Here is a 22,896-nt window from a genome sequence, read left to right as displayed (position 1 = left end):
CTCCCCCGCCCCCCCCCCCCCCCGCCTCCGGACAGGACCTTCTCCAGATCCGCTCGTACATCTACGCCGAGGAGCCCAACATCGACATCCACAACTTCGTGGGCACTTTCACCAGAGTACGCGGGAGCAGCCGAGCGTGGGGGCGGGGGTGGGGGCGGGGTACTGACCTCGGTGCCCGAGGCTGGGTGCTCGAGTCCGTTACACTCCCCTGGGTGGCTCCTACGTGGACTGTCCACTTTCCTGGGCTGGGGAACCTCTGTTCACTGAGGTTTGGGTTTCCTTATTTCCACTGGGTGGTGATGCTGTGGTTGTGTTCTAAGAGCTCTTGGAATTGCGTTAACCCCAGTGATGAGCTTTTTTTTTTTTTTTCTTTTTGGGTCACACCCGGCGATGCACAGGGGTCACTCCTGGCTCATGCACTCAGAAATCACCCCTGGTGGTGCTCAGGGGACCCTATGCGATGCTGGGAATCGAACCCGGGTTGGCCACGTGCAAGGCAAATGCCCTCCTCGCTGTGCTATCACTCCAGCCCCAAGACCTGCAACTCTTTCCTGTTTTTCCTTGTGTTTTGGGGTTCACGCCCAGCTCTGTGCGTGGTCCTCCCCCGATGCCTGGCGTGTGCCTCGACCCTGGCACCTCTGGCTCATGTCTGCGGTCTGCAGGGTGCAGAGACGCCCCTGTGGACAGGCCGGGAGTGCCCCCCCCCCCCCCCGCTATGCTCCCCTCTCGGTCTCGAAAGGACGGGTTCTGCCTCCCCGTGATGGTGACCGTGTCCGTGTCTCTTCCAGGAGGACAGCGACCCGCCCATCAGCGAGAGCCTGAGCATCGAGAACGCCCTGTGGGCGGGCACCGTCATTGCCTCCGGTGAGAGCACTCGCCAGGGAGCAGCTCCTGGCAGCCGGCCGGGAAAGCAGCACTCGGTGTTTTCCCATCAGCTCCTCCCGGAGATGCCCCTGGCGTCTAGACCCCCCGCGCCCCCATCCGGGAGAGAGGCCGCTGCAGCGGGGGTCGAGCCCCGGGGAACAGCTCCCACCCCGGTCTCTCCCAGAAAGGGGGGTGCCGCTTCACAGCTGCCGTGACTCCCACCGGGACAGGGACGCCCCTGCCCAGGAAGGGGCTGTGGACCTGGGAGGCCTTGGGGGCGGCCACCGGGTGATGGGGACTCGGTTTCCAATCCTGGGGTGGGGCAGAGCAGAAGGGCCCAGGGGCTGAGCAGGGCCTGTGACATGAGGAGACAGATTCGTGATTCATGATTCATCGAATGATTTGTGTGTGTGTATGTGTGCATGTGAGTGTGCATGTGAGTGTGTGTGAGAGTGCATATGTGTGTATATGTGTGAGTACATATGTGTGTGGATGTGTGAGTGTATGTATGTGTGATTGTGAGTGTGAATGTGAGTGTATGTGAGAGGGTATGAGTGTGTGATTGTGTGTGTAAGTGTGTGTGTATATGTTTGTGATTGTATGTAAGTGTGTGTGTGTATATGTTTGTGCTTATGGGTGTGTGTGATTGTATGTAAGTGTGTGTGTGTATATGTTTGTGCTTATGGGTGTGTGTGTGTGTTTTGTCGGGGATGAGCCCTTGCAGGCAAAGAGATAACTCTCATTTTATTCCCGCGTTTCAAACCCAGCCCTCGTTCTTGCAAGGCGCATGCTTCCCCAAGCAGCCTCAAGGGCCGAGTGCGGGGGGGTGGGGGGGGTGAGAGCACTTGCCCTGGGCGGGCCGTCAGTCCAGAGCCTAAGGCGTTTGTTTTGTACATGCTGACCGTACATCTCCAGCACCCCAGAGGGTCACTCCTGCGCACAGAGCCAGGAGTGGCCCCTGGGTACTGCCAGGTGTAGCACAAGGAGTTGGGAGTCGTGCATTTCCCCCCAGCATCACCAGAAACGAGGTTTTTTTTTTTCTTTTTGGGTCACACCTGGCGATGCACAGGTGTTACTCCTGGTTCTGCACTCAGGAATTACTCCTGGCGGTGCTCAGGGGACCCTATGGGATGCTGGGAATCAAACCCAGGTCGACCGCGTGCAAGGCAAATGCCCTCCCCGCTGTGCTATCGCTCCAGCCCCCCAGAAACGATTTTTTGAAAAAGAGGTGGAGGTGGCTTGGGAGATGGCCCAGGGCTGAGGCGCCTGCCCATGGACGCCTGCCCCGGCCTTTGAGCGTGGGCTGACAGGGACACCATGGCCTGCCCTCATGCCTCTGCCTGGTCTGCAGATGCCAGCCCAGACAGCCCTGGGCACGCGTGGAGACGCGCCAGCCTCGAGCCTGCCTGGCACGGAGGCGCACGGGGGCGGGTGGCAGGTGGGCCGTGCCCTTGAGTGCCCTCTGTCCTGCGGACCGCCGGGTCTGGGGGCGGGGCCCGAGAGCTGGTGGGCACTGCTGCGGGGGGTCTGGGCGCCGCGGGCGCCGTAGGGGTGCTGGGGGAGGCCAGGCAGCGTGGGGTGTGGGAGCTGGCGGGTGCCCACTCACGGTGTCGCCCGGCGTGTGTCCTGCAGGGACGGTGGTGGGGGTCGTGCTGTACACGGGCAGGGAGCTCCGGAGCGTCATGAACACGTCCAACCCGCGGAGCAAGGTGCGTGGGTGCCCCCGGGGGCGTGAGCGCGGGGGCAGGGCTGCAGTGCGGGGTGCCCCGGGCGGTGGTCGGTCCCTGTGGGCCCCGGGACCCAGGCCGAGGGCAGCGACAGCAGTGGGCCGTCTGGGTGCCAGGAGGGGCCTCCAGAGCCCCCTTGGTCGTGCCTGGGAAACCCCCCCAGGCCCTTGATGGCTTCATGTCCTCGCACCTGTCTGAGCATCTGTGTACAGTGCATGGGTGCAGACACACCTGTATGAACACACAGACTCACAGACACGTGGACAGACAGACATACAGACACACAGACTCACGGACACAGATGCACAGACACACATACACACGGACTCATGGACTCATAGACATGCAGACTCACAGACACAACAGACTCACGGACACACAAACACACAGACTCACAGACTCAGACACACGGACACACACAGACACACAGACTCACAGGCACGTGGACAGACAGACAGACACACAGACTCACGGACACAGACACACAGACACACATAGACACACGGACTCACGGACTCAGACATGCAGACTCACAGACACAACAGACTCACGGACACACAAACACACAGACTCACAGACTCAGACACACACGGACTTACGGACTCAGACATGCAGACTCACAGACACAACAGACTCACAGACTCACAGATACATGGACAGACACAACAAACTCACGGACACACAGACTCACAGACTCATGGACACAGATGCACAGACACACATAGACACACGGACTCACGGACTCAGACACGCAGACTCACAGACACAACAGACTTACGGACACACAAACACACAGACTCACAGACTCAGACACACACAGACACACAGACTCATGGACTCATACACATGCAGACTCACAGACTCAACATACTTACAGACACACAGACTCACAGACTCACAGACTCAACAGACTCACAGACTCATGGACACAGACTCACAGACACACAGACACACGAACTCACACTCACAGATACACAGACACAGACACACAGACACACAGACATACAGACTCACAGCACACAGACACAGACTCACTCACAGACTCAGCGGCCCGTCATGGCAGTTCCGGGCCGCAGGCCGCACCCCGCTGCGTGCATGGGCCTCGCCCCCGGTTCCCCTCGGGCCCTCCGCTAGCAGTGCAGGGGATCGGAACTCACTTCAGTGACGTCTAGGGCATTTTATTTTATTTTCTGGCCGGGCGGGGAGAGGTAACCCAGCAGTCCTCAGGGTTGCTCTGGGCTCAGTGCTCACGGGTCACTGCTGGCAGGCCCAGGGGACCACGTGAGGTTCCACATCCAACCCAGGTCAGCTGCACGCAAGCAGGTCCCCTTCCTGCTGTGCGGGTCTCCAGCCCTCTGTGTATACATACATGATTTCTCTGGGGGGTGTTGTTTGGGCCACACCTGGTGGTGGTCGGGGCTTACTCCTGGCTAGCTCAGGGGTTACCCGCAGGCTTGGGGGACCATATGGGCTGCAAGAGATTTAACCTGGGCCAGCCACAAGCAAGGCTCCAACCCCTCTAGCCGCCTATATTTTAATTAAATTAATTTTTTTTTCTTTTTGGGTCACACCCAGCGATGCTCAGGGGTTACTCCTGGCTCTGCACTCAGGAATCAGTCCTGGCAGTACTCGGGGGACCCTATGGGATGCTGGGGATTGAACCCGGGTCGGCTGCTTACAAGGCAAACACTTGCCCTCCCCACTGTACTATCGCTCCAGCCCTATTTTTAGTTTTCAAGGTTCGATCCCGGCACCCTGTGTGGTCCGCCCAAACCCTGCCAGGAGAAATCCCCGAGCGCAGAGCCGGCAGTCAAAGCAGGGCGGGACAGAGAGTACAGTGGGTAAGGTGCTTGCACCAACCTGGATTCAGATCCTGGCATCATAAGTGGTGTCCTGGAGCCCTGCCAGGAGTGAGCCCTGAGCACAGAACTGAGAGTGAGTCCTGAGCACAGAGCCAGGAGTGAGCCCTGAGCACAGAACTGAGAGTGATCCCCGAGCACAGAGCCAGGAGTCAGCCCTGAGCACAGAGCCAGGCATGAGTCCTGAGCACAGAGCCATGAGTGATCCCTGAGCACAGAGCCAGGAGTCAGCCCTGAGCACAGAGCTGGGAGTGAGCCCTGAGCACAGAGCCAGGAGTGAGCCCTGAGCCCAGAGCCGGGAGTGATCCCTGAGCACAGAGCCGGGAGTCAGCCCTGACCACAGCCAGGAGTGAGCCCTGAGCACAGAGCCGGGAGTCAGCCCTGAGCACAGAGCCAGGCATGAGTCCTGAGCACAGAGCCATGAGTGATCCCTGAGCACAGAGCCAGGAGTCAGCCCTGAGCACAGAGCTGGGAGTGAGCCCTGAGCACAGAGCCAGGAGTGAGCCCTGAGCCCAGAGCCGGGAGTGAGCCCTGAGCACAGAGCCGGGAGTCAGCCCTGACCACAGCCAGGAGTGAGCCCTGAGCACAGAGCCGGGAGTGAGCCCTGAGCACAGAGCCGGGAGTCAGCCCTGAGCACAGAGCCGGGAGTTAGCCCTGAGCACAGAGGGCCCTGCCGTCTCTCTGGCACCCGGGGGGCTGTGGGCGGGGCCGTGAGCACCCAGCCCCCCGCTTGCCCTCCCAGATCGGCCTGTTCGACCTGGAGGTGAACTGCCTCACCAAGATCCTGTTCGGGGCGCTGGTGGTGGTGTCGCTGGTGATGGTGGCCCTGCAGCACTTCGCCGGCCGCTGGTACCTGCAGATCATCCGCTTCCTCCTGCTCTTCTCCAACATCATCCCCATCAGGTGAGGGGGCCCCTGCTTCTCCCGCCCCCAACCGGGGCGGGTGTGGGGGCCGCGGATGGAGCCATGGGGGGCGGCAGCACCAGCCACGCCTCTGGCTGGCCCACAGGAGGGACGAGCCCCTCCCCGGGGCAACCCCCTGTTTTATTTATTTATTTATTTATTTTTGCTTTTTTGGTCACACCCGGCAATGCTCAGGGGTCACTCCTGGCTCTGCACTCAGGAATCACTCCTGGCGGTGCTCGGGGGACCCTATGGGATTCTGGGATTCGAACCCGGGCCGGCCGCGTGCAAGGCAAACGCCCTCCCCGCTGTGCTATCGCTCGGGCCCTGGGACCCTCTCTCAGTGACCGCGAAAGCGCCGCGTGCCCGGTCTGAGGCATTCAGCCCGGAGCACTGCCGGGTGCGAACCCCCCCCTCCCCAGAGACACACCCCTGAGGGGCCGGAGCTGCCCCCGGCGTCCCGCTGACCCGCTGACCGCTCCGCCTCCTCAGCCTGCGAGTGAATTTGGACATGGGCAAGATCGTGTATAGCTGGATGATCCGCCGGGACCCCAAGATCCCCGCCACCGTCGTGCGCTCCAGCACCATCCCCGAGCAGCTGGGCAGGATCTCCTACCTGCTCACCGACAAGACAGGTGGGCGGCGGGGCGGGGCACCCAGGGGGGGCGGCTGGGCCTGAGCTGGGCCCCATAGCCGGAGCCACCTGAGAGGCAGCGGCGGGGGAAGCCCCCAGGTGGCTGCCCAGAGCTGCCGTCCAGGGACTTCCGGCTTGGACCCGCTCCAGGTCCCGGGGCCCTTCACGGCTGAATCAGATTGGCTCAGCCCGGGCCATGACCACCCACCCTCTCGGTCAGTGGACCGCGTGGGGCTCCCCGATGGACACTCCCTCTCATCTGCCCACCAGGGTTTCTTTTCCCAATGGTCCTATTGTCTGTTGCTGCCCTGGCCCTGCAGAGCCGGTGACTGAACTGGACTCAGATGTGTGCAAGGCCCGACCCCTGACCCTTGACCCCTGTTCCGTCTCTCCAGTCCCCGGGATGTAACTTTCGGGGATTTTCATTCGTATATTTTTGTTTTTGTGTGGTGCTCAGGGGTTACTCCTAGCTCGGTGCTCAGTCCCTGGTGGGACTAGATTTCCTGCTCCTCCTGTTTTTGGATACTGGGCCGTCCCCAGCTGTGCTCAGGGCTTACTCCTGACTTTGTGCTCAGGGCCCACTCTTCGTGGTGCTCGGGGACCCTACAGTGTGTCGGGGATCGAACCCAGGTCAGCAGCGTGCAGGGCCAGCGCCCTCCCTGCGGTTCCAACTCTCTGGCCCTTCCAGGATGTAATTTTCTAAAGAAAGGGCCAGGAGGGTGGGTGGGTGGGCAGACGGGGCCTGAAACCTGTCCGTGATAAGCAGGAACGTCTGGACAAGGTCCCGAGAGTGAAGGCGGGGCCCAGACGATAGGACAGCGGGCCGGGCACTGGCCTTGACACAGCTGAGCTGGGTCCGATCCCATGTGGCCACCCCGGCCTGCCAGGTGCCGCCCCTGAGTGCAGAGCCCAGACGAAACCCTGAGCACGGCCAGGGGTGCTCCCCCCCTCAAAAAAAATACCCTGGGGCTGGAGGAATAGCACAGCGGGAAGGGCGTTTGCCTTGCACGCGGCCGACCCGGGTTCGATTCCCAGCATCCCATATGGTCCCCTGAGCACCGCCAGGGGTGATTCCTGAGTGAAGAGCCAGGAGTAACCCCTGTGCATCACCAGGTGTGACCCAAAAAGAAAAAAAAATACCCCCCAAAATCCAAAACCCAGAAGCCCTCCCCCCCCCCCCCCCCGTGCTGGCCCAGTGACGAGGGTCCCGTTGCAGGAACTCTGACGCAGAACGAGATGGTTTTCAAGCGGCTGCACCTGGGCACGGTGGCCTACGGCCCGGACTCCATGGACGAGGTGCAGAGCCACATCTTCAGTGTGTACACGCAGGTAACTCTCGCCCCCCCCGCCCCCCCCCCGTGGCTGGGACACGCCCTCCCCCGCCAGGAGGCTGGGGCCGGGGCCCTGCTCGTCACGGGATAAGGAAATGGCGTGGCCGGGTGAGATGGGCCCGTGGCGCGTGCTTCAGTCACTGCAGGCTCGAGGCCCTGGCCGTGTGACCGTCCGTCAGCTGCTGGGTTTTTTTTTTTGGGGGGGGGGTTCCCACGAGGGCGGGGCTTGGGGGACACCCCCCCAGTGCTGTTCGGCCGACTGGGCGGGTGCTCCTGTCGGGGCCCCACTGATGGAGGTTCAGGTGCTGTCTGTTGGGTTGGGGACCGAGGGGCACTTGGGTCCCTGTCTGTGGCGGTGCCCGGGGGACTGTGAGGTCGTTGGCGTCTCGCCCGGAGCCCCACGTGGGCAGGGCCTCCCCTTGTTCTGGGCCTCGAGTGTCTCCTCTCCTTTCCCGCCCCTTGGCCCCCCGCCCTCCCCCCTTACACTCTGTGTGTCTGGGGGTCTCACCCGGGGGTGCTCAGGGCTGACTCCTGGCTCCGCACTCAGGAGTCACTCCGGGCAGTGCTCCAGGGACCCTACTCGGATGCCGGGGACGGAACCTGGGTCGGCCATGTGCAAGGCAAACGCCCTCCCCGCCGTGCTCACGCTCTGGCCCCCCTATTTAACAGTTAATCCCTGGAACATCCCTCTGCAGATACTCTCGCTCCCAGGGTACTTCCTGCAGACGGAGCTGGGTGCCCCTGTGGCGGGGGAGTGGCCTTCCAACAGTGACCGCTGGCCAGCACTGTCTGAGGAGCCGCCCGCCCAGGGAGCCCTCGCTCCTCTGAGACTCTTCCGGTTCTGGGTCACAGGTGGCTGTGCTCGGGGATCCCTCCTGGTGGGCCTGGGACCACAGTGGGTGCTGGGGGTGGGCCCGGCTGGGTCAGGTTTGCACCTGCGCACGGCACCATCCCTCCAGCCCGACATGGTGCTCAACATTCTCTTATTTTTTTTTTTAATTTTGGCTCACACTTGGAGATGCTCAGGGCTTACTCTGGGCTCTGTGCATGTGTGCGTGCGTGTGTATGTGTGTGTGTGTGTGTGTGTGTGTGTGTGTGTGTGTGTGTAGGGGCTGGGGGCCATATAAGGTGCTGGCACTTCTCCCTGATGGTCCGGCACCTGAACATGGATCCGACCTCATCCTTGACTGGCTCTTTTCCATCAAATCTCCGCATCACATTTGTGCACATGTGTATATTATGTGTGCGCGTGTGTGCGCTTGAGTGTATGCATGTGTGTGCGTGTGTGTGCACATGTCTGTGTGAGTATGCATGTTCATGTGCATGTGTGTGCATGTGTATGCATGTGTGTATGCGTATGTGTGCCTGTATGTGTGTACGTGCGTGTGTGTGTGTGTGTGTGTGTGTGCGTGTGTGTGTGTGTGTGTGTGTGTGTGTGTGTGTGTGTGTAGGGGCTGAGGGACCATATGGGTGCTGGGACTTCTCCCTGATGGTCCAGCACCTGGACACGGATCTGGTCTTGTCCGTCTCTGCATTTCACTTGTATGCATGCGTGTGTGTGTGTGTGTGTGAGAGAGAGAGAGAGAGAGAGAGAGAGAGAGAGACAGAGACAGAGACAGAGACAGAGAGACAGAGACAGAGAAAGAGAGACAGAGACGCAGGAGCATTGTAGGATGTGAGCCACCAGCCCCTGGCCGAGTCGGGGGCTGCATCTCTCTCCCCCCCGGCCGCTGACCTCCGAGGGTCGTCCCGCCCTTCCTCCCGAGACAGCCGGGACTCCCCCGGGGCAGCGGCTCGAGCCTGCCGCTGCCCGCCACATCTGGTTCCGCTTTGCCCTGCCGTTCCTTCAGGAAGGAGACGCGTGTGCAGGTCCCAGCCCGAGGGCCGAGGCCGGGCAGAGCCCGGGAGCGCGGGGGACCGTGTGTGTGGGAGAGGGTCTCGGGGTCGGGCCTGGCCTAGCCCCCGAGCATCGTGCTGGGGTGTCATCTGGGAGTGAGGAGAGCCGTTAGGGGGCCCCGGGGTGAGGACCCTCCTCCCGGCTCATCCCAGGGGGAGCGGGAGCCGTGCCCTCACCCCTGCACCTGTGGACGGGCGGGACCCCGGGGCCTCACCTGTTTCCTGACCCCCCTGGCCCGTGCAGGGCCGGACTGTGTGTCGCCCGGGGCCTCGCTTCACCTGGGGGGCCGGACCCCAGAGCCCAGCCCACCCCCAGCCCCTCCCCGGGCTGGCCCGTGCCCGTAGAGCAGGTCAGGCACAGTGGATGGAAGATGCTCGTCTTGCACGTGGCTGCCCAGGGTGCAGTTCCCGTTGGTCCACACCCGCCCCCCCGCCGTGCGACTCTGGAGCCCAGAGTTAGCTCGGAGCCCTGCGGGCGTGGCACCCCTGACTCGGAAAGCAATCAGGTCGCCTGTAGCATCCCCGCGGTGGGGAAGGCGGCCTCGGTTCAAACCCCACCGCCAGGAAAACTCGGCAGCCAGCACCGCCGGAGCTGGAGGCCTTGCTCTGGCCCTGACGGCCCGCAGTAATTTGGTCCAGGTGCCGGGAACGTGGACGGACGGACGCGGAGGCCCGAGTCGGAGCGTGAATGTAATTACTGGGCTTCGGCCGAGCCGAGAGAAGCCTCTGTCCGTCTTTCCTTCTTGTTTATCATTTCAGAGTTAAATTCTTTATAATGAAAAGCACTTGGCAAATAATGATCCGTTTAAGCCGGAGCTCTGATTCATGGCTCTAATTATCGTTACCATGCCGTGCCCTTTGGCCTGGAAGTGAAACGCATATCCTTTGACACCAGAGGTTAACGGAGCAGGAAGCCGGGGCGGGGGTGTGTGTGTGTGTGTGTGTGCGTGTGTGTGTGTGTGTGTGTGTGTGTGTGTGTGTGTGTGTGTGCCTGCGCGACCAGAATAATTCAGTAATTGTCTAATTACCCCGGGAGTCCAGCGCCGTGGCTAAAAATAGTATTCAAGAATGAAACGGGAGTCCTTTTCTTGGGTCTTGCAACCCATCTGTTGCCTGTTTGGGCGACCCTTTGCTCGTGGGGATACAGCCCGACTTGTTGCAGAGGGTCGGATCGATTCGCTTTCTGGTGGATAAAAGATGTTTTTAATGAAACGTGGCATCCAGTGATCCGTAAACACCTCTCAGTTTCCGGGACCGGGCTAACCGTGCCGGATTATTGTTGGAGGTCTGGGACCCCGGTTTTAAATCTGGAAGGGGGGTGGGAGGGGCACTTGCCTTGCGTGCGGCTCAGCCGAGTTTAAGCTCTGAGCACAGAGCTAGGCGTGAGCCCTGGGCACGGCCGGGAATGGTTCAAAATAAAATAAAATAGGAGCTGGAGTGACAGCATAGTGGGGAGGGCGTTTGCCTTGCACGCGGCCGACCCGGGTTCAAATCCCAGCATCCCATATGGTCCCCCGAGCACCGCTAGGAGTAACCCCTGAGTGCAGAGCCAGGGGTAACCCCTGTGCATCACCGGGTGTGACCCCCCCCCCAAAAAAAAGCAAAATAAAATAAAATAGAATAAAATCTACAGCCTGGGCTGGAGTGATGATAGCATGCAGGGCATGTGCCTTGCCTATGGCCCTCCGGGTCCCATCCCCAGTGCCCTTGTGGTCCCGGTGTGCCCGCCAGGAGTGACCCCTGAGCACAGAGCCCTGAGCACCTCTGGGTGTGGCCCCCAGGACAAAACAAATCTGGAAATGATGTCGGTCAGTTTTGGTTATTTCTTCTTTGGGAGAAAGGATTTGTGCCCAGTGGGGTCTCCACGCGCCCCCACCCCCTGCCCATGAGTTCGGTGCTGGCCCCTTTATCACCAGCGTCGCGCCAGCTCTAGGTACGGTACCTCGCATGGCACTGGAGCTTCCCCAGATGTCCAAACCAGTCTCTGAGGGGGGCAGACCGGGCAGAGGGGGAGCCTAGGCTCAGTTGGGGAGGGGGGTGGGCGGCCAGCAGAGTCTTGTGGACAGGGGGCTTTAGGGAGGGTCTCTTCAGTGGGCAGCATCTGGACTGAGACCCGATTGCTGAGATGCAGTGAGCCTCGGCTGCAGAGCACGGGAGGCAGTGCAAAGGGCCTGGGGCAGGCGGGAGGCACGCTTACAGGGCAGAAAGGCCATGTGGCTTCAGCAGGGTGGACAGGCAGGATGGGTGGGTAAACTTGGAGGGGTGGATGGGGCTGATCAGGGCTCCGGGCCGGGGGAGAGGGTCTGGGGATCCTGCTCGGCACGTGGGCGGTGCCAGGGTGCCGACTGGCAGCCTCACACCTGCCCGGCTGGCGCTGTGGCCCCGAGCCACGTCCCGGGCCTGCTGCCTTCTGCCTGACGCACAGACCAAGGTGCATTTGGAGCAGGGGGCCCAGGGCGGCTGCTCTGGGCTCCCGGGGGGTCTGGGCCACGGCTTGTTAGAGTTGGGGGCTGCCCCCGCCCCTGGGGCTGAGGCCGGAGCCCCCAGGATTGCCCTGAGTGTGGGGGCCCCGCCCGCGTGGCGCCCCCACGACCCCGGGTTCCCTGACTGCGACTCCCCTCGGGGCGCGGAGGCCTTTGGGTCCGCCCCGCCCACCGTCAGTGCCTCCCACCCTGTCCCCGCAGCAGGCCCAGGACCCCCCCGCCCAAAAGGGCCCCGCGCTCACCACCAAGGTCCGCCGCACCATGAGCAGCCGCGTGCACGAGGCGGTCAAGGCCATCGCGCTCTGCCACAACGTCACCCCTGTGTACGAGTCCAATGGCGTCACCGACCAGGCCGAGGCCGAGAAGCAGTATGAGGACTCGTGCCGCGTGTACCAGGCGTCCAGCCCCGACGAGGTGAGCCCCGCCCAAGGCCGCACGCCCCGGGCCCCTGGCACGCGCAGGCGGGCGGGCGTGTGCGAAAACACGGATGTGCACGCAGGCATGCACACTCACTCACCGTGGACCGACCCCTTCCCTGCCCAGCCGGTGGTGGCGTCCCGCCTTTGGCCATTTTCCGGGAGTCCCGTGGGCCCAGGGCCCGTGTCCGTCTCCTCCCACTCACTCCTTCCTTCCCGGGGGAAAACTTGGTTCTGGACCCTGGTACAGAGCCCAGCGCTGCGGGCGGGCACCGTGCCCTGGGAAAGCCTCCCTGCCCTCCCGTGTGGGTGAGTGTGCGGGGGGGCTGGTGACGGGCCCTGGAGCAGACGGGACCCGACCTTACAGAAGCGAGAGGGAGAGTCTGGGCAGGGCCGGCATGAGCAGGGCATCAGCACTGGGTGACCGACCCTGAGCCTCCCTCGACCTCCTGGTCGCTGGAGCCCCAGACCCAGAAACTGGCATACGCCTCGCAAGTCATCCCAGCCGCAGCAGCTGGCCCTGGTGGGGGCGGGGCCGGGGCAAGGCAGAGTCGGGGAGCTGCTGGGCCCACATGGCTGAGCTTCATGTGACACGGCTTTCTCATACGCCGAGACCCTCTGTAACACACGCGTGTATTTGGCGGTGGCAAGCAACCCCCGTGGTGTATGTGAGATGCCAGAAACATAGCGACAAGTCTCACAGTGGAGACGTGACTGGTGCCCGCTCGAGCAAATCAATGATGGTAACGGTGACAGTGACGGTATTTGGCGCTAAGGTGAACAGCCCTCGGCTGCTCCCGGAGGCTGTTTCTTCTCTGCCGCCTGTCATCCTTCCATCCCGGGCCCGGTGCGCACGTGTCTGGGCGCTGGGGGAAAACTGTCCCCAGCACGAGTGTCAGGGGCAGCATGCACGGACACTCCGGCCCTGCAGGTGTTTCCCGTCTGAGGTCTGAGTCCAGCCCGCAGCCCGGAGGCGCCATTGGTGCTCCTGGGATTCTGAAATATCAGCTAATTAGGGGCTGGGGAAACCTCTGCAGGGGGCTGCTCCGCTCGGAGAGTCTCGTGTGTGTCCCTGGGCCATGGCCCCCTGCCCTGCCCTGGTGCCAGCACTGGATCTGTTGGAAGGAGCGTATTGATCCCTCATTGATCTCGATTGGTGGGTCCAGTTTTGCGGGTTTCTTTTAGCCCAGGAGCTGGGGGGGCCCCCAGGGCCGCTCAGTGATGCTCAACCCAGCCCCCTGGGCGCTTCCTGGGCAGACGGCTGGCCGCTGGCCATGCAGCTCGGGCCCAGGGCTCGTGCGAGGTCCGTGCTGGGCCCTTGGAGCTGTCTCGGGGCCCCGGTGCGGATTCTCCCGCGTCCGGGCCTGGAGAAGGTGGGCTGGACCTTCCCGGGGCAGCTCTGCCTGCAGGCCTGGAGCCCTGGGGACATCCTGGGCTGGCCACCACCTGCCCCAGGGCCCTGACCCTGCCTGTCCCCTTCGATGTCCGCATGTCGCTGAGCCCGACCTGCCCCCTGCAGGTGGCCCTGGTGCAGTGGACTGAGAGCGTGGGCCTGACCCTGGTGGGCCGGGACCAGTCCTCCGTGCAGCTGAGGACCCCTGGTGACCAGATCCTGAACTTCACCATCCTGCAGATCTTCCCCTTCACCTACGAGAGCAAGCGCATGGGCGTCATCGTGCGGGTGAGTGTCCCGCCACCCCTCCCTCCAACCTCCCCCTGCACCCTCCCCCCGCACGCCTCCCCGGCACCGTGTCTCCACGGACCCACGATCCCGCTTCCTGCTGCGTCATGATGCCCCAAACACAGGAGTGCCCGGCTAGGCAGAGCCAACCAGGCCCCCTCTGCTTGGAGCGAGGGCTGATCAAGGCGGTGGAGAGGGTGGGCGGGGAGGTAGGGGGGAGGTGGGAGGGGTGGAGTGTTCCCATCTGTGGCCGGAAGTAAATAAGTGCAGGTTTTATTTATTTATTTATTTATTTATTTTGCTTTTTGGGTCACACCCGGCGATGCACAGGGGTGACTCCTGGCTCTGCACTCAGGAATCACCCCTGGCGGTGCCCAGGGGACCATATGGGATGCTGGGAATCGAATCCGGGTTGGCCGCGTGCAAGGCACACGCCCTCCCCGCTGTGCTGTCGTTCCTGCCCTAAGTGCAGGCTTTCTGTGGGGAGCTGCTCCTGGCTCTGTGCTCGGGGACCACGAGGGACCCAAGCTGGGCTGACCGCGTGCCAGGCGAGTGCCTCTCGCTGCACCGTCTCCCCAGCCCCCCTTTCCGCCAAGCCAGGGGGGTCGCTGGGGTCGCAGGCAGGAGCGTCTCTCAGGCTGGGGGCTGGGAGCCTGGGCGTGGCCTCCCCTCCCCCCTTCCTCTGCTCTCTGGGGGGGCCGTGTGCGGGCAGGGGCAGTGCCCGCTGGAGGCCGCCGGGGTCAGCGCTGCCCGGTCACTGCCTCCCGGCTCAGTGGGGGGGTCTGCTGTGGTCTGGTGGGGCGGGGCCAGGGCGGGGCCGGGGTGGGCCCTCCCCCTTCCTGCAGCCGCCCTTCCCTGTGTGCCCGCTGCACTCAGGACCCGGGCTTGGGACGCAGGCTCGGGAAACGCTCTTGTTTGGTTTTGTGTGGGCCACGCCCGGCGGAGCCCAGACCTCCCTCCTGACTCTGGGCCCGGCTTGGGCAGCCTGCGGGGTGCCAGGGATCGAGCCTGGGGTGGTCCCACGCCAGGCCTGCGCCCTCCCCGCTGTGCCGCCCCCCTGGCCCCCTCGGGGCACAGTGCCTCTGCCTGGGGTGCAGACTGGCACCTTGTTGGGGTTCCGGACCCCCAGCCGGGACCCTCAGACGCCACGGGGGGCGGGGGCTCCCAGCGCAGCCTGAGCGTGTGGGCGGGGGCCTTCCTGGGGGTCCTCCCTGTCCCCCCCTACCCCCCCCCGTTCTCAGCCGGCGGTGTCGGCGTCTCGGTGGACCAGCCCCTGGCACTGCGGGGCGCCTGGCCGGGCCCGTGGGGGCGGCGGAGTGCACCCCCCTTTCTGGATGTAGCTCCACCCCCACGCCCTCCCGCCCTTCTTTTTTTATTTATTTATTTTTTTGGTCACACCCGGCGATGCACAGGGGTTACTCCTGGCTCTGCACTCAGGAATTACCCCTGGCAGTGCTCAGGGGACCCTATGGGATGCTGGGATTCGAACCCAGGTCGGCCGCGTGTAAGGCAAACGCCCTCCCCGCTGTGCTATGGCTCCAGCCCCCCTCCCGCCCTTCTTTCTCTGTGTGTGTGTTTGGGGCCCACACCCGGCCGTGCTCAGGGGCTGCTCCTGGGCCCAGTGCTGGGGGCCCCTCGGGGATTGAACCTGGTGTCCTGTGCAGAGTCTGCGCCCGGCCTCCTCAGCCTGTCTCTGGCCCCGCCTTCGCCGCTGCCCCAGGTGCGACAGTTTCTGGAAAACTGCCCCAGGCCTGGCCCAGCACCTCCACCCCCGCCCGTACCCACGCGCCCCCCCCCCCAGACTGAGTCCCCCACCCAGACCCGCGTCCCCCATCCACACCTCCCCTGTCCAGACCCGCGTCCACCAGAGCTGAGTTTCACCACTTGCACACGCACCTCACGTCTCGCTGACAAACCCCGTTCTTCCTTCTTAATGTTTATTGTATCGTCGTGAGATAGTTACAGGCGTTCATGTTTGAGTTTCAGTCCTGCAATGACAACACCCATCCCTCCACCAGTGCACATTCCCCACCACCAATGTCCCCAGTGTCCCCCCCATCCCACCCCTCCCCCTGCCTCCATGGCAGACAATTTCCCCCATACTCTCGCTCTACTTTTGGACATTATGGTTTGCAATACAGATACTGAGAGGCCATCACGTTTGGTCCTTTATCTACTTTCAGCACACATCTCCCATCCCGAACGATCCCTCCAGCCATCATTGACTTAGTGATCCCTTCTCTCCCAGCTGCCCTCTCCCCCAGCTCATGAGGCAGGCTGCCAACTATGGAGCAATCTTCCTGGCCCTTGTCTCTTGGGTGTCAGTCTCATATTTTGTTATTTTATATTCCACCAATGAGTGCAGTCCCTCTATGTCTATCCCTCTCTTTCTGACTCATTTCACTTAGCATGATACTCTCCATGACCATCCACTTACAGTCACATTTCATAGCTTCATCTTTGCTGACAGCTGCATAGTATTCCACTGTGCAGACGTACCAAAGTTTCTTTAGCCAGCCATCTGTTCTCGGGCCTTCGGGTTGTTTCCAGATTCTGGCTCTTGTGCACAGTGGCAAAGCCCCTTTTCCTGGAGCGACTATTGCCATGTGGGCCTGGGGCAGGGTCCGTCCTGGTGGCCTCTTGGCAGCCAGGGCTCCAAGGACGGGCCACCCCCCTGGGGTGTCTGTCTGTCTGGCGACTGCCCTTCGTGCTTTCCTAGGAGCAGAGGGGTCAGGGCGCCTGGCAGGGACCCGTCCTGCCCAGTGTTGGCGCCCAGGGGACACAGGTCTGTCCACTTCATCCCCCCGGGTGGGTCTGGGCGGCCGCTGAGTGGCCCCGAGGTGCGGCTTCACGTCTTCTGTTCTCGAGAGGGGGGCCTGTGCACGGAGAGACCCCCCACCCCCCGCCTCTGCACGGTCCCTGCCCTCCGCTCCCGGGTGGAGCTCAGGGCGGCCCGTGGTGGGAGGCCTTTGAGCGGGGGCCAGAATCCCACCCCAGTGGGAAGAGATGAACCCCCCGCCCCCCAGTGCGGGCGGCCGGGCTGTGGGAACAGCATAGCCCGCGGATGAACCCGGGAGGAAATGAGTCAGGGCGGAGACGGTGATGGGTGTTTGTGCTGGACACGGGGGACGCTGGGGAGGGGCGCGGCTTCCTGCAGCCGCCGTGAACCCCGTTTGGGTATGGGGGGGATCCCTGGGCTGCTTCCAGCCCCACCCCCACCCCGCAGCCCCCGGCCAGGAGCGGGTCCCCCAGGGGACGGGCACGGCTGCATTGCGGACAGTCGTCCCCCGTACCCCGCGCTCCCCCAGAGCTTGGCTGTGTGCGTCAGCTGCCATTCTAGGGCAGGGCTGCTCAGAGCGTGTGCGTGGCCGGGCTGTGGGGTACGGAACAGGCGAACAACAGCGCGTCCCGGGGCCGGAGAAATACAGCACAGCGGGGAGGGCGTTTGCCTTGCACGCGGCCGGCCCGGGTTCGATTCCCGGCATCCCATAGGGTCCCCCGAGCACCGCCAGGAGTAATTCCTGAGTGCAGAGCCAGGAGGAACCCCTGAGCATTGCCGGGTGAGACCCAAAAAGAAGAAAACAGAACAAAACAAAACCCAGAGAGAAAAAGAGCTGTTCCCCTCGGTTGCCTGCGCTTGGGGCAGGGCTGCTCCTGGCTCTGTGCTCCGAGGCGGCCCTGGTAGGGACCTGCTGAGGCTGCAGAGGTGAGGCCGGCCTGGCCTCCTGTGCACGGTCGCTCCGGCCCTGCGTGTTCGTTGTGAAGCAAAACCTGCACGTTGTGTTTCCTGAGCCCGAGGCGGGTTGTGACTGTGGTTTAAGAAGCTCTGGGTTTGGGGGGTGTTGGGCAAGCAGTGACCTGGGGAAAGTCCCGGAAACATCGGGGGGGCCGTCGAGGGCCAGAGAGTGGGCACAGCGGGTGGGCGCCTCCCTGGCACACGGCCAAGCCGGATTCCCCGAGCACCGCCAGGAGTAGCCCCTGAGCATCGCCGGGTGTGACCCAAAAAGCAAAAAAACCCAAAAAAACAAAACAACAACAACAAAAAAACCACAACAAAAACAAACTAGAAGCGTAGAACATGGAGTTCCCCACCCACATGCTCCCGGCCAGAGGCGGTGGGTCTGTGCCCACGGGTGCCGAGGTGGCCCAACGCCCCACGCCAGCTGCCCCTGCCCTGCCCTGCAGAGCAGAGCTCGCGCCAACGCCGCCTCACCTCTGCTCTGTGGCCTTTGCCCCAAGTGGGGACTCCCCAGCCCCCAGGAGTTCCCTTGAATCTCGGCGGGGGGACCTGAGCGCCCCTGTCCTCCTGTCCCTCCGCCCGCAGGACGACAGCACGGGCGAGATCACCTTCTACATGAAGGGCGCGGATGTGGTCATGGCCGGCATCGTGCAGTACAACGACTGGCTGGAGGAGGAGGTGAGCAGCGTGTTCTAGACTGTTCTAGAAGCTGTGTGGCGGGGCAGGTGGGGCTCCGTATGCAGCGCTTGGGTCCCTCCCCCCACGACTTGGCAGCTCGAGGCAGCCCAGGGCCCTGCCGAGGGGCCAGAAGACAGCGTCCCCGAAGACTCAGCGGGAGCATCTCTGCACCCCTACACCCCGCGCCCCTGCTCCCCTACACCCCTGCACCCCTGCATCCCTGCATCCCTGCATCCTGTGCCCTTACACCCCTGCATCCCACGCCCCTGCATCCCTGCACCCCTGCATCCTGCACCCCTGAATCTTGTGCCCTTATACCCCTGCATCCCGTGCCACACACCCCTGCACCCCTGTACCCCACGCCCCGGCATTCCTGTACCCCTGCATCCCATGCCGTTGCATCCCTGCACCTCTGCATCCTGTGCCCTTACACCCCTGCATCCCGTGCCCCACATCCCTGCACCCCTGCATCCCATGCCCTTGCACCCCTGCATCCCTGCACCCCTGCATCCCACGCCCTTGCACCCCTGCATCCCTGCACCCCTGCGTCCCATGCCCTTGCATTCCTGCACCCCTGCATCACTGAGCCCCTGTACCCCTGCATCCCTGCACTCGCACTCCTGCATCCCTGCACCCCTTTACCCCTTTGTCCCTGCGTCCCTATACCTCCATCCCCACATCCCTTTGCCCTGCATCCCTGCATCCTTCTGTGCCCAGACCCTTGTCCCTGTGCCCCCACATCCTTGCATCCCCCATGTACTCGTGTCCCCCAGTCCCTGCTTCCCCGGGCCCCTGTGCCCCCCCCCTCCACCTGCTGTCCCCGCGTCCCCGGGTCCCCACACTCAGGCCCTCACCTGCCCCTGGCAGCTGGCGTCTGCCCCAGGTGCTCTGGGCGGCCCTGGCTCTGTCAGGGGCCGGGTGGGGGGACAGGCTGCCGCCGCCGAGGGGAGCGGCTCCCTCTGCTCTGCCACCTGCAGGAACAGGGTCCCAGCCAGGCGAGAGCCGTAGGCTCCCGGGTGTGGGGCCTGCAGGTGGCGCCCAGAGGCCGCCCCGCCCACCCGTGGCGTGGCAAGAGGCCCAGGGCTGTGGTCGGCGGTTCCAGGCTCATTGATATGCATGGGGTGTTTGGTGGTGCTCAGGGCTTGCTCCTGGCTCTGTGCTCAGTGACTGCTCCTGGCTCTGTGCTCAGGGCTTGCTCCTGGCTCTGTGCTCAGGGCTTGCTCCTGGCATTGCTCAGTTGCTGTGTGGGGTTCCAGGGGTTAAACTGAAATTCACCCCAATTGGTCGGGTTTTTCCCCAGTGTGGCCTCAGTACTCAGGGTGTGGGGCCCTTTCTGGCCGCTCTTGGCCCCTGGTGGACATCAGTGCCCGGGCCTGACCATGTGGTGGACAGAGCTGCCCAGCCCGCGGTGCTGGGTGGGGTCAGTGCGGGCCCCCCGGCCCCCTCTCCTCTGACCGCGCCCTCCCTCCCTGCAGTGCGGGAACATGGCCCGGGAGGGGCTGCGGGTGCTCGTGGTGGCCAAGAAGTCTCTGGCCGAGGAGCAGTACCAGGACTTCGAAGTAAGTGCTCCCTCCCCTCCTCCTCCGCTCTGCCCGCCTGGCTTGCTCCTCTGCCTGCAGTGACAACCCCTCAGAGCCCAGGTCATTCCCGTAGGACTCAGCTCAGGGGCCGCCTCCTCTGGGAAGCCTTCCTGGGCTTCAGCACCTCAGGCAGTCCCACCTTGCCCGTTGCCCCCCCCATCACCGGCACAGCCCATCACCCCCTTTCATGTGTGTCACATCTCACCGCAGCGGCCCTGTTTCTGCTTGTGCTTTCACCTTCGCAACCTGTCTTGGAGTGATCAGTCACAGTCAAAGGTCCTGTGGCAGGCAGCGCTGTGGCTGTGCTCTGCCCGGTGTGCCCAGCAGTGGTCCCTGGCACACGCGGTGCCTTCTGGGAGCGGGGATGAGGCGTCCTGGCAGCCTGTGCGTCGGCAGCTGTGAGAGTCCCGGTGTTGGGTCAAGGCGCCCCAGAAACAAGACCCGCTCCCGCCTGTCTCTTATCTCTGTCACGCGGCTGGGCGTGGCGGGCGGGGCGAGGTGGGCCCCAGGGCTGTGACCTGCCTTTGTGCCAGGCTCTGAGTCAGACGAGGGTCCCAGCCCTGCTGAGCCACTTTAGTTCTTTTTTATTTTATTTTATTTTATTTTTTTTCTTTTTGATTTTGGGTCACACTTGGCGATGCTCAGGGGTCACTCCTGGCTCTGCACTCAGGAATTACTCCTGGTGGTGCTCAGGGGACCATATGGGATGCTGGGAATCGAACCCAGGTTGGTTGTGTGCAAGGCAAACGCCCTACCCGCTGTGCTATCACTCCAGCCCTAGTTCTTTTTTAAAACACTTTGTTTGGGGGCCACACCCTATGATGCTCAGGGCCTACTCCTGGCTCTGTGCTCATGGGTCCCTCCTGGCGGTGTTTGGGTAACCTGATGGGACGCCGGGGATCGAACCCGTGTTGCTGGGTGCGAGGCAAACGCCCTCCACGCTGCACTGTTGCTCTGGCACCTTCTCAGTTTTTATTTTATTTTATTTGCTTTTTGGGTCACACCCGGCGATGCACAGGGGTCACTCCTGGCTCTGCACTCAGGAATTACTCCTGGTGGTGCTCAGGGGACCCTATGGGATGCTGGGAATTGAACCCGGGCCAGCCGTGTGCAAGGCAAACGCCCTCCCCGCTGTGCTGCTGCTCCAGCCCCTTCTCTCAGCTTTTAAGGCACGTCCCAGGCCGGCAGGGGTCACGGTGGGAGGGCGGAGAGGGGAGAGGGTCGGACTCCGTCCAGCTCCCGGACCAGGACGGAGGCGGCGAGCCTCGACTGCTCAGTGCTGGTGCCCCCACCGGGACGCGGCGGCGGCCTGGTGCCCCTTCCTCAGCACTGACCTCGGCCCCCTCCCCCGTGGCCCCAGGCCCGTTACGTCCAGGCCAAGCTGAGCGTGCACGACCGGTCCCTGAAGGTGGCCACGGTCATCGAGAGCCTGGAGATGGAGATGGAGCTGCTCTGCCTGACCGGCGTGGAGGACCAGCTGCAGGCGGACGTCCGGCCCACGCTGGAGACCCTGCGCAACGCCGGCATCAAGGTAGGGCCCCCCAGCGGGCGCCTGCACCCAGGTAGGGCCCCCCGGGCGAGCTGGGGGCTGGCGCCCCCGTCAGCACACCAAGGCCCCAGGGAGAGGCAACGTGAGCCAGACCGGGCAGAGCACCCCCCCTCCCCATGCCCTGCCCTGCCCCGTGGTCTCTGTGATGGGTCAGGATGAGTGAGGCATGAGATACCCGCGGAGAACAGCAGAGGGCGCCAGAGGACGGGCGCAGACGCTCACTGGTGGACACGTGTGTGTGCTTGTATATGTGTATGTTTGTGCATGCGTGTATGTGTGTGTGCGTGCATGTCTGTGTGAGTACATGTGTGTGTGTGTGTCTGTACGTGCGTGCTGTGTCTGTGCCCGTGCATGTGTGTGTCTGTGCATGCGCGTATGTTTGTGTGTGCGTGTCTGTGTGAGTGCATGCGTGTGTGTGTCTGTACATGCCTGCTGTGTCTGCCTGTGCGTGCGTGCATGTGTGTGTCCGTCTGTGTGTGTGCATGTCTGTGTGCGTGCGTGTGTCTGTGCATATCTGTGTGCGTGTCTGTGCGTGCATGTGTATGTCTGTGTGTGCGTGTCTGTGTGTGCACACATGTGTGTCTGTGTGCATGCATGTGTGGGTGTGTGTCTGTGCATGTGTCTTTGCATATGTGTATGCATGTGTCTGTGTGCATGTGTGTGTCTGCACGTGTGTGTCTGTGCATGTGTCTTTGCATATGTGTATGTATCTGTGCATGTGCGTGTGTTTGTGTGCGTGTGTCTGTGTGTGTATGTGTGCGTGTTCTCGCGAGTTTGTAGTTCTGCGCACACGTGCACGTGTGTGTATCTGTCTGTGTATGCACATGCGTACTCACATGTGCTTGTATGTGTGCTCGGGGGGCACACGTGTCTATGCATGTGCACGCATGCACACGTGCACATGTCCGGAGGGCCCTGGCCCCTGCTCGGCTGCACCTGCTCTCGCTCCTGCCTCTGGCTTTGTCCTGAGCTTTTTGTTTGTTTTTGGCTCACGCCCGGCGGTGCTCCGGGGTCACACCCGGCTCTGCACTCAGGAGCCCTCCCCGCCGTCCCTGCACTCCAGCCCTGTCCTGAGCTCCTGTCCTTTCTCTGGACGTGTCCCCGGTGTCCCCCATGGGCTGCTCTCGGGGCAGGGGGGCCGCGCGTGCTGCTCGCCGAGGCTCCGCCCCAGCTCGCGAGTGCCGTTGCCTCGGAGACCAGAGGGGGCGCGGGGAGTGGTGACAGGTGGGCGGTGCTGGTGGCCGGCCCAGGGCCTCAGTCTCCCGCATGCCCGCACAGCCTCTGTCAGCCTCGGGGCGGGGCCCGCACTGCCGCTGCCGTGTTTGACGATTTGAGGGAGCCTACGGGGGCTGGCCAGGTGGGCACTTCCTCCTGCGAGGGGCCCCAGGTGCAGAGTCCCCCAGGTGCAGGCTCTGGGGCTGTGTCCGCTGCCGCGAGCTGGGGTGGGCAGCGTCTTCTGCTGCCTCGGGCGGTGGGGGCGGGGCCAGGAAACGCCCCGCCCCCGTGCCCGCCGAGGTCAGTGGGACGCCCGAGTCCGGCCAAACCCGGCAGCCTCG

General features: G+C 63.2%; 1 protein-coding gene across 5 annotated transcripts in view; it reads left to right on the top strand.

Annotated features, from left to right (window-relative positions):
• ATP9A (ATPase phospholipid transporting 9A (putative)) overlaps positions 1-22,896 on the top strand; it is an 85,651-nt gene that overhangs the window by 52,143 nt on the left and 10,612 nt on the right. For 4 of the 5 annotated variants that reach the window (XM_055137726.1, XM_055137724.1, XM_055137727.1 and 1 more), the window contains exons 8-18: positions 36-116; positions 789-864; positions 2,497-2,573; positions 5,193-5,353; positions 5,846-5,988; positions 7,204-7,316; positions 11,899-12,111; positions 13,633-13,794; positions 18,119-18,211; positions 19,687-19,770; positions 21,152-21,322. In XM_055137726.1, coding sequence (XP_054993701.1) covers positions 36-116; positions 789-864; positions 2,497-2,573; positions 5,193-5,353; positions 5,846-5,988; positions 7,204-7,316; positions 11,899-12,111; positions 13,633-13,794; positions 18,119-18,211; positions 19,687-19,770; positions 21,152-21,322 — 1,374 coding nt within the window. The remainder of the gene's footprint in view (positions 1-35; positions 117-788; positions 865-2,496; positions 2,574-5,192; positions 5,354-5,845; positions 5,989-7,203; positions 7,317-11,898; positions 12,112-13,632; positions 13,795-18,118; positions 18,212-19,686; positions 19,771-21,151; positions 21,323-22,896) is intronic. The other variant, XM_055137725.1, reaches the window with a different exon arrangement.

This window comes from Sorex araneus, chromosome 5 (genome assembly GCF_027595985.1).
Source record: "Sorex araneus isolate mSorAra2 chromosome 5, mSorAra2.pri, whole genome shotgun sequence".
NCBI classification, from domain to species: Eukaryota; Metazoa; Chordata; class Mammalia; order Eulipotyphla; family Soricidae; genus Sorex; species Sorex araneus.
Note: the sequence above shows the minus strand (reverse complement) of the source record. Positions and strands in the feature narration are given on the sequence as shown.